Source organism: Hydractinia symbiolongicarpus, chromosome 4 (assembly GCF_029227915.1).
Source record: "Hydractinia symbiolongicarpus strain clone_291-10 chromosome 4, HSymV2.1, whole genome shotgun sequence".
Lineage (NCBI taxonomy): Eukaryota > Metazoa > Cnidaria > Hydrozoa > Anthoathecata > Hydractiniidae > Hydractinia > Hydractinia symbiolongicarpus.
The window spans coordinates 5,614,943-5,625,421 of record NC_079878.1 but is presented as its reverse complement, the minus strand read 5'-3'; the positions used below and the strand labels follow the sequence as shown (position 1 = coordinate 5,625,421).

The 10,479-nt window shown below is 33.6% G+C and overlaps 1 protein-coding gene across 1 annotated transcript; it reads left to right on the top strand.

Annotated features, from left to right (window-relative positions):
* The first annotated feature begins 2,405 nt into the window (after nucleotides 1–2,405).
* On the top strand, nucleotides 2,406–9,295 carry LOC130640934 (uncharacterized). The gene is made up of 5 exons (XM_057447549.1): nucleotides 2,406–2,539; nucleotides 3,823–4,083; nucleotides 5,004–5,192; nucleotides 8,409–8,826; nucleotides 9,096–9,295. Exons 1-5 carry the CDS (start codon nucleotides 2,537–2,539, stop codon nucleotides 9,122–9,124), a joined length of 900 nt encoding a protein of 299 aa, XP_057303532.1. The 5' UTR covers nucleotides 2,406–2,536; the 3' UTR covers nucleotides 9,125–9,295.
* The last annotated feature ends 1,184 nt before the right edge of the window (nucleotides 9,296–10,479 follow it).

Below are 10,479 nucleotides of genomic sequence, written 5' to 3'. Positions count from 1 at the left end.
CTTGTTTTTCAGGGTCAATTATAAGCGCATTTTGAAGGTTCTCGTATGACTCTGGACATCCAGCTCCATTACGACCAAAAAAATGGAATATCAAGCCAAAAATTATGTTATGCGATAATTACGTTATGGGATAACCGTTATCGTCAAGTTAATTTTTTTGTCGTTTCCGCCTCGTTGTTCCTGGCATTTTTATTAAATCGGGCTCTCATTTGTGCATTTGATTTTGTTTTGTAAAGGTTTTCTTCCACGTTGGTTATCTCCGCTTCTTTGCCCCCTTGTATAGAATCGTCCACGACCACCTCTTTCTCTCCTATTCTAGTTGGTGTACATTGCTTCTTCTTCATCAACGAGCTGCGAGTTGATAAAGGCTTCCTCTTGAATTGCTTTGTTATGATTACCTTTTATACTTTGTCCTGTCTCGGCACTTCCCAAATATTTTTTCATTAAACGTTTTGCTTGATCGTATATATTGTCCTGTTTTTCATTAATACCACTAAGTACAAGTTGACTTAATTCGTCGGTTAAAATTGACAACATTTTCTTTATATATTCGTCTATTTCATCTTGCTCATTTCGCTTTGTATTAACAAAATCATGCCAAGCTTTTTTCTTTAATGCTAGTTGGTCCTCTTTAAAATGATTGTCTAATACTCCATTATCTCCAAAAACATCAATATCTCCAAGTTGTGCGGCTGTCACTAATTTATACCCCAAACCATCACGGTTTACATCCTTTAACTTTGCGAATAACAAGTAACTTCTATCAGCCTTTGTTATTTTTGCTCTACCACACGCACTGTTCCATAACTCAACACAAAATCTCCAATCATTATAGTTCTGGTGGCTTTAATCCCACACTGGAGGCGATAACTCCTCTTCTCTGAATAATTTCTTCTCTATAATTTCTTCTTAACACATCTGTGCTGCTGACACTTTGTAGACTACCTGATTGATAGCACAGACTATTATCAACTATGTTTGCGAAAAGAATCGTTTTTGGAATCTTTGATGATGTTTTTTGTATAAGAAAATGTTGCCGAAAGACAATCGGGATTATCCTTCATAGGTCGTAAAAAGTTTATGAACGCCTAACCCTAGAGTATTGTTGGGTTCCGGTGCAATACCAGAAAACAGAATCGCAGTTTTGGCTGTATGTATACTGTTATCGGGATTGTAGATATTTTAAAAAGAAAAACGGCAGACTCATTTTCTCCGCTGAAGCTATATAAAGATGATTGTCCACTTCAAGTTGAGCTCAAACATATAACGCTGGCATCTTATTCTAGCAGACCTCGAAAATGTTTCTCGATGATATCGGACATCTAAAAGGATGGGGAGAAACGTCTATGGTATTTATACAAGGGTTATGAGTTGAAGAGTTAGTTGTTATATGATACACAATATGTTGTTTTTTAGTTTCTCCCTTACAACATAAAACGTATCAAAATGGCAAGAGACCCTGGGAAAGAACAAGTCAACAAACTTTTACAAACAGCGAAGATGAACCAATAACATGCCCATAAAATATTAGGCGCATGCGCACAACTGTTGTTTCATGTGTTGTGCCAGACGGTTGTACTGTTGGTGATCGTTGTTTATACTATAAATTCATAGATTAGAACTCAGTACGATTGTGTACTGGACTTTTTTGGCAAAAGAACGAACGTCAATAGTAAATAACACGTAAATGCCCGTTGACGCATCACCATAATCAGTTTTAATTAAGTCCTTATGACCATAATAACTAAGGCGATTGATAACCTTTTTGCTGATTAGGCATTTCTAATGTTTAAAGCATGTCAATCCCTTGTAAAATAAGCTCTCCTCCATTTAATGTTACACCAGAAATATTAAGGTTAGGGGACATCAACAAAGGTGGAGGGTAGCGGAAAATTCTTTGGATCAAAGTTTGTTGTTAAATGTGCTAATAGAGATTATGCAAAACACAGTTTAAAACACAGTGAGTACATACAACAATAAAGATTATGTGGAAGCAGAATATCGAAACAAAAGTTTAGATAGACAAACAGCTGTAAGAAGACTGTTGCACTAAATTAATTTTAAGGTTGTATACTTTCTAGCAGAGACGATCAAACGGTAGCGCGTTCGGTTTATAATCATGTCTCAGGTTCGAGTCTTCACTCTCACATAATTTAAGCGTGGTGTAAGCGAATTATTTAAATCATGTATTGATCAGGAACCAGCTTGTATTGAATGCATAAGAAATTTAAACAATGCTATGTGTATCTCTGGCGATAACATAGTTTTAATGAGAGAGGAGAAAGAGTCAGTTTTCAATCGGCGTTAACCTCTCGTTATTGTCATAGTAACTCATTTGTAAAACCTAGTTTCATTGTATTTTATTTTGTTCCTAGCTTTCTGTAGTGAACCAGTAGCTAATGTTCCCAATTGTACCGTATCATTTCTTAATATGCGATGATTATCTAAATAGTTCATCAATCAATATATAATCTTCCAATATTGGATTGGTGTAAAGAAATCTGTGAAACATTTATAAAAATCACGTGGTAAAGAAATGGTAATTTGATATTTTTTTTGTTGATATAATTTTTATATAAAAAATGAATTCTTTTTGTAAGCTATTTTGTAATGTAAATCGTCCGAAATTTGATTTGATTTCTGTATTCTGTAAATCTGAAGGAATCTCAAAATATGCAGCTTTGTTGTTCTTAACCATGGATTATTTGGAATAAGAGTGGAATATTAATAATAATGAAACAGAATCTTAAGGCGCATTAACCATGAAATTGCGGATAAGATTTCTTGAATTAATTAAGTTTTTTAGTTTACAAAGATAAGTTTACTTTTTCTCGACGTTTAATCAAATATATTAAGCTTGAACTTTTGACAACGAAATCTAAACCTACAAAACACAGGATCTACAGCACCCTTGTTCCCAGGGATTTTTGCCTTTTTTATATGAATAAAAACGTTTCGAGATGCTCTCTCTCTCTCTACTATACTGACTTTTTTTTCGCATCTATCTTATATCAAAATGGTAATAATCTCTGGGGAAGAGGATGGATCTACAGATCACAGACTTTTAAATGCACTCTTGTTTGATATTTTAAGTCTCGAAATTTTGTAGAAGATAGACAAGACATTGTTATTCTCTGCATTGTTTAAAGCATATAAACAAAAATTATAAAAAATTGTAACTACTTATAATGTGTCAAACAAACATGAATATTTTCACTTTGAATCACACTTTAAATTTCACACAATTTCATTCACTACTGCAGCAAACAAAGTACACGCTTTTTTATACAAACATGTTTTATAAGAATATCAGGTTGGGATTTCAGGTTAAAAACAATAGAGATAAAAGAACAATGACAAGCCTGCTTTTAGAATTTTTGTTTTCTTGTGCGTAATTGAAAAAAAAAGAATTTAGCCCCGGGTATATTATAATGCGAATACTACAGGATTTGAGGAACCGCAATAACCCAAAAGCATAAGTGAAATCGATCTTTAACTTTGTTCCCAAGTCCTATTGTCTATATTTGATATTTCAAGACAACATTTGCGTTTGTCAATATTAACAAGAGATCCTGGAGACGAGTTGAAACTGTTTATAGCATGTATGTTTTATGATAATACGGAATAATTTGATTGTCTGAATAGGTCTTTTTATCTTTTTTACGTCTGGATGTAGCATTTATGTTCTGAGTTCTTTTTGATTGCGACGAAACCAGGTTGTGTCCTTGACGTTAAAAACCTAAAAAGCTCTGGGTTCCTTCCGATATAAAATACCTTGGGACCACGTTGAATACGTAAAATGATCTTCTTTCAATCGCTTAGGCTGACCAGTTAACTGAGGAACAAATTGCTGAATTCAAAGAAGCTTTTGCTTTGTTTGATAAAGACGGTGATGGTACTATCACAACAAAAGAATTGGGAACTGTTATGAGAAGTCTTGGTCAAAATCCAACAGAAGCTGAATTACAGGACATGATCAATGAAGTTGATGCTGACGGAAATGGTACAATTGATTTTCCAGAATTTTTAACCATGATGGCAAGAAAAATGAAGGATGTTGATACAGAAGAAGAAATTAAAGAGGTGAATATTCTTGTGATATTGAATGTACAAGTTTTACAAATAGATAGTGTTCTTTGTTTATATTTATTAATGTGATTTTGTCTGTATAATTCATAAAATTATGGCGAAAAAAAAAGGATGAAGGTTGTGCATTTTTCTACCTCTATGATAAAATTAAAAGAAGTTGAAGAAAAAATCACATTTTTACTGCTTTAAGATGTAAGAAAAAACGGAAAGTTTCACACGGCTTAAACATATTTAACTTTTTGAGATGATGGTACGGGTAAACATTGTCATAACTGGAAATAATTAGTGGCTTGCAATAAAATTAAGTTTGCATCTTGCGAAATGGCATGTTTCACGAACTGCTAGATAAAAAATACCTTAATGAATGAGATGTAAATAGTGAAATTTACATAAGAGATGTTATACGTTTAAGACTTGTTGTTAGATTTACACATCTTTTTTATAAGTAATGAACTTTTAGGGTTTTAGCCTGGATGTGTCTTAACTTTAAAAGAGATTTTCTGAAATTTCCGACCCCTATTTCAAACACTTGGCTAGTGTTTGAAATCAAGATTTCTATCAATATATCAATTTACTCTTTCAATTTTCTCAATATTTTCCAAGTTAGCTGTTGAACGTTGAATTAACTACAAACTCAGCCTGAAGTAAAGATTTTCTTTCTTATCAAAAAAGTGTAATCAGTAATGTGCCCAACGCTTCTGAAGTTTTTCCTTAATAGAACATAGAGATATTATAAAATCTCTATGGATAGAAGAAACCAAGAACAAGGTCAAAATAAAATAAACCTAAGCTTGAGAATAAAACCTATGAACTGGGATTTCTTGGGTGTTGTTGATATATTTTAGTACTCTAAAATTCTCTTTTTCTTAGATTTCAATAGAAACAGCCAGATAGAATCAATTTTATTTTTTCAGGCGTTCAGAGTTTTTGACAAAGATGGCAACGGCTTTATCAGTGCTGCTGAATTGCGACATGTCATGACCAATCTTGGTGAAAAACTCACTGATGAAGAAGTTGATGAAATGATCAGAGAAGCCGATATTGATGGAGATGGACAGGTCAACTATGAAGGTACAACATTTTGTACTCTAATATGGAGAAATGTGCATTTAACACTTTTCCACAGATTAAGATGTTTAATTGGAACATTTCTAAAATTTCGCGATTAACAGATTTCATCTAATTACCAACTATTTTAATAAAACACCATGAAAATTCTAGCATTAAATAATGGCGGCATTAAGGTACTCCCAAAAAAAAAATAAGTAGAGAATAATACAATTCCCTAAAATGAAGCAAATGAGAAAAATTATAAGCTTCTTTGTCAGGCAATTTGCTTTTTACTTCAACAAACTCAACGCCTTTGAAGTCGACAGCGATAAGTGACATGTAAACACCACACAGTTTTGAAACCTTCACTCATATACATCATATGTATCCTATTTCCTCCTTTAAACTCCGAGGTTTTAATCTAAAAGAGCTCTGGGGACAAGAATGATCCTATGTATCAACGATCTGTATCTTGTATTCTTTGTTTGTTTAGAGTTTGTGAAGATGATGACCGCCAAGTGAGCCATAATGAAGATTTTTTGGTTTTTATTGAGTACCATTGCAAGTGTACACAAGACACTTTGTATCTGGAGTTTTATTTCATACAACGCAATATAAATATCTTCTCTTTAAAATATATTTATTGAAATAAATAAGGTGCGGAACAAATATTTTTTTGTTTTTGCACTTTGTATTTCTTTAAATTTCTTAGTTTTAGATGAGTTGTGAATGTTTACAAAGTTTCGAATATGCGAGCTCATCCTGACAGGCTAGAAAGAAAGAACCAAATTGGCTACTTACGTTAATTTATGAATATTTAGGAATACAGGAGAAAAATGCACAAAAATTGTTTTTTTTTTCTCAACTAATGCATATAAATAGGCCTGTACATAGAAGAATTTAAATTAAATTTCAAGCACGGTGTAGAGCATCTAGCAAGACAACGTTAATAAGTCATATGGAACGGACTCAAACTTTTATAAATATATAAATTTACTAGCCGTACGGACCAAAATGCACAGAACCAATTCTTTCCTCATTGAAATGAAATTTTGAGCTAATCAACCTCGTCCAAAGAACTCTTGTACGCCTATAATATTTTTGACGGGATGGCTTTATAATAGACCTGGTCCAACCCTTTCTTATTGGCAAATTTCTCTGTACTGCTAAAGCATTTGGCACAAATTCTGAATTATTTAGACCCTATTTGACTTATTTTAAGCACGAGAATTGCATTTAATGTTTCCTACACATGTACCTTTAACAAAATTGACATGCTACCAAAAAAAATTTGTTGTTGAAAATGCTTAAATACAGGATCTCCGTTAACTATGCTTATAAGTCAAATTTTTGGCTCTATTTTATTAAACTGTCCTTATTTATTCGAGTGATGGTCAAACTCGTCCCCAGTGCCTTTTTTCTCTTTTTTTTACTGAACGGCGACACAAAAAGTAAAAAAAAAAAAAGACAAAAGGCACTGGGGACGAGTTTGAGTGATGGTATATGTTTTCATATTGGCCTTATTTAAGAAAGTGGGCTTATTTCGTCATTAAACTCATGGTTTTTTGGATCTGTATTTCAGTTGACAGAGCATCCGACTTATATCTAAAAGTTCGTAAATTTGAACCCCACATAAAATCATTGTTGTCTAGTTGGGCCGCAATTTGTTGCAGCAGCTCAGCTGCCTTTGTGTTCACTTCGAAAAAAAATGACATGTATAATCTTAGAAATATGAGGGGTTAACCACATAAGTATGAATCCCAAACAATTTTACAAACTTTCCTCTCAAATTGTTCTTAAAATTTTTCTTCAAATTTCGATTTTTTTTTCTTTATTTGTTTGCTATCAAAACGGTTATTGACAGCCCCTAAGACCAAGTTTGTCAATATCAGTCACATAAAAATAGTAAGTAAAACAACCTCGATCCAAGAATCTGTTATATTTGACTGTATAACTTTTTCGTCAGATCTGTCAATAAGCGCCTGCAAGAGACAAAGAGCCTTCGGACGAGGATTTAAGTAAACAATATTAATGATTCTTTTAATTTTTGGCGCTGTCTCTTTTTTTTATTTTCTATTTTAATCGGTATATGAAAAGGCTGTTTCTCTTTCTTTTCTCAACCCACCAGTTAATTATTGTATTATCCATTAGTGGCCTTAGGTCAAAAAAATTGTTACAAAATGATCTACACACTTCTTTGTTATAAACACAGCTTTCATTATTTCGTCAGTTGTTAAGTTTGGACACACAAACGAGTTGTGAGTGAGAGGTGGGAGCAAGTGAACCGCCCTAAACATAACGTTAACAGCGCTATATAAAACTAAATAATGATTTTTGTAAAATTTGACACCCGTGCTGTAAAAATTAAAAGTGATTTGTGAAATATTAAACTTTTTTGTTTGGTTTCGTTTACTACATCAACATCAGCTAGGTTGGCTAGCTAGGCACTTTCTTTCACAAGCCCCTTGTAAAAGAAGCAACTCCCTATTCTAAAGACTCCGGGAACGAGGTTGGAGAAAGCGTTGAAAGACACCAAGTCGGAGATAGCAAGGAGAATTTTCCTTTCACCAGATGTGAATTATATGCATCGTATTCACTGGATGTATTTTAATGTTACATATGATTGGTTAAAGCCGACCTATATATGGTCACTACAAGTTTGTTTACATTTTTAATATGATAATCTAATTGGTTGACCAGGCAAATTATGCACTAATTATAATTCTTTTTTACAAAAGAATATTGTTTAACACATTTAATTATGCAAAATGGCGCCTGAACTCTATATTAGGGCATAGCATTTAATGAATGGCGCGTAGTTTTTAGATAACTGCAGTAACTGTGTTTACGGGTCCACTTGCTCTACTTGCTTTTCATTGTCGTGTGTTGTGGTGATTTTTTTCGTGTCAAATTAAAATGGTAAGAAATACATTTTTCTTTGCAATTTCGTTCGTTTTCAAAGGAGTCTATGTATCCTAGAACTGTCAAAACGGCATGGGTTTATACTTAACCTCCCACAGACAACAACACAGCTTTTTAGCTGGCGATGACTGTGGCTATCCCAATTCGAACAAAACTTTTACCTCGTTCAAGATCTTCTTTAAGACTTCGTAATCGTAGACCTTACTGATCATATAACTTAATTATTAGCTATAGTGTTTATGTAATTTATAGTAGTAATTTTATTCATGCCTCTCAAAACTAGTCAGGTTCAAAAAGGGGTGTGGCATGCACAAAGCTATCTATGTCTAAAAAAGCATTCACTTTAGGCTGATCAATTAACTGAGGAACAAATTGCTGAATTCAAAGAAGCTTTCTCCCTTTTTGATAAAGATGGTGATGGTACTATCACAACAAAAGAGTTGGGAACTGTCATGAGAAGTCTTGGTCAAAATCCAACAGAAGCTGAATTACAGGACATGATCAATGAAGTTGATGCTGACGGAAATGGTACAATTGATTTTCCAGAATTTTTAACCATGATGGCTAGAAAAATGAAGGATACTGATTCTGAGGAAGAAATCAAGGAAGCATTTAGAGTTTTCGACAAAGATGGCAACGGTTTTATCAGTGCTGCTGAATTGCGACATGTCATGACCAATCTTGGTGAAAAACTCACTGATGAAGAAGTTGATGAAATGATCAGAGAAGCCGATATTGATGGAGATGGACAGGTCAACTACGAAGGTATGTTTCTAAAGATGTGATAAATTCAGAACTTTGCTCAATTTTATCTTTTTATTAATAGTTGCATTCTGTCTGTCCAGAATGGTACCACATAGTGGGACCTCGAAATGCAGCATATATATAAACGACAGGCGAACCTAGGGATTTATCCATGATCAACCGTCTAGTTTTGTGCAAAAAAGCGTCAAAAGGATCTTGTGATTATTTATAAGAGAACATTTAATTTCATAATGTCATTTTTGTCCTAACAAATTGTTCTTTTTATTTAGAATTTGTGAAAATGATGATGTCCAAGTAAATCACATGTTGTATATAAATATCTTCATAAAATCCAAAACACCACAACATGCACCACCATGACTGACAGGCAAAGCTGTCCATTGATTAATGTGGAGTGAGCATTATAAAATTTGTACAAAAGTTTTCGATTTTTATTTATTGTTTTGAAAATTTAAGCTTTATTAATAAAGTAGTGGTTTTTCTTTCCTACATTACCCTGTTTTGTGGAACACATAATAAGTGGACTTTCAACCATTTTCCCCAATCCCGTGTTTTTTACATTCGAATTAGGGATTTTTTGAACCTAACATGTGTGGTGATGCATTACAGACAGATTAAAAAAAGTTAACGTTTCCTATTTACTATATAAAAGTAAATCGCATAAACGGGACTCGCTTTGTCTTTGCCCTCTTGGAACCTTTGCACCTGTATATTTGGGGCTCTAATTTTTTTCCCTGAACTACGTTTTTATCAAAATAATTCATGCGAAAGTTTCGTATAAGTGAGGGATCATTTCCTTCGGTCCCTTGAAGTACCACTTCTTGTCGCGAGACGAGTTGAGGCATTATCAATATAGTGGAAAAAAAAAAACAATTTTTAATTCACTTGCCGTTCTACTTGCTACAGTTTTCTAAACAATTTCGGATATCCGTTTGCCTTATGTATGCGCAACCTACGAAGCGCGAAGAAGCCCCTGGACCCTGCATTCTTTTTTGCGCCGTCCCTTCATATAGAAAAGCAAAAGGGATCTAGGGGACTAGGTTGTGTGGTATTAAAAAAAGTTTACTTATTTCTGATAATCTTGTGAATAGGGTCAGTCACGTGATAACGAAATGATGATTGCGGTGGAGAAAAGTGACTTCTGCTAACAGCTTACATCCCTTCTGAGAGTTTGCAGAGTCTTCTTTTACGTAGTTTTGTGTGGTATAATACAGGATAAGAAGAGAAAGTTGGTATTTTCCACAAGTAAACGATTCGGTATCTATACCTTCCTCGTTTTAACAAGTATACTCTAAATTGTTCTAGTATTATCTAAACCGCAAGAAACTTATTTACTGATTCCAGTGATTTTATATGGTACTTCAAAGCAGGTGGGCATAACTGCAAGCACTATTCTAGATGTAACTACGACTAGTGATCAAAAAAAAAATCACTATTGATATGTATCATTAAATTACAGTCGGTGCTAACTCTTTAAACCAAAATTTTGCTTACTATAGTTTCTCCGGATGGTAACTGAGAGATAATTCATGGCCTTTACCGTATTCTACTAGTTCAAATTATGTTTCATTAAAAAATATATTATTGTGGCTCGCCCGTCATAAGCGAGATTCAAAGACGCTTGGATATTCTCGGAGTCGTTCCGAAAGATTA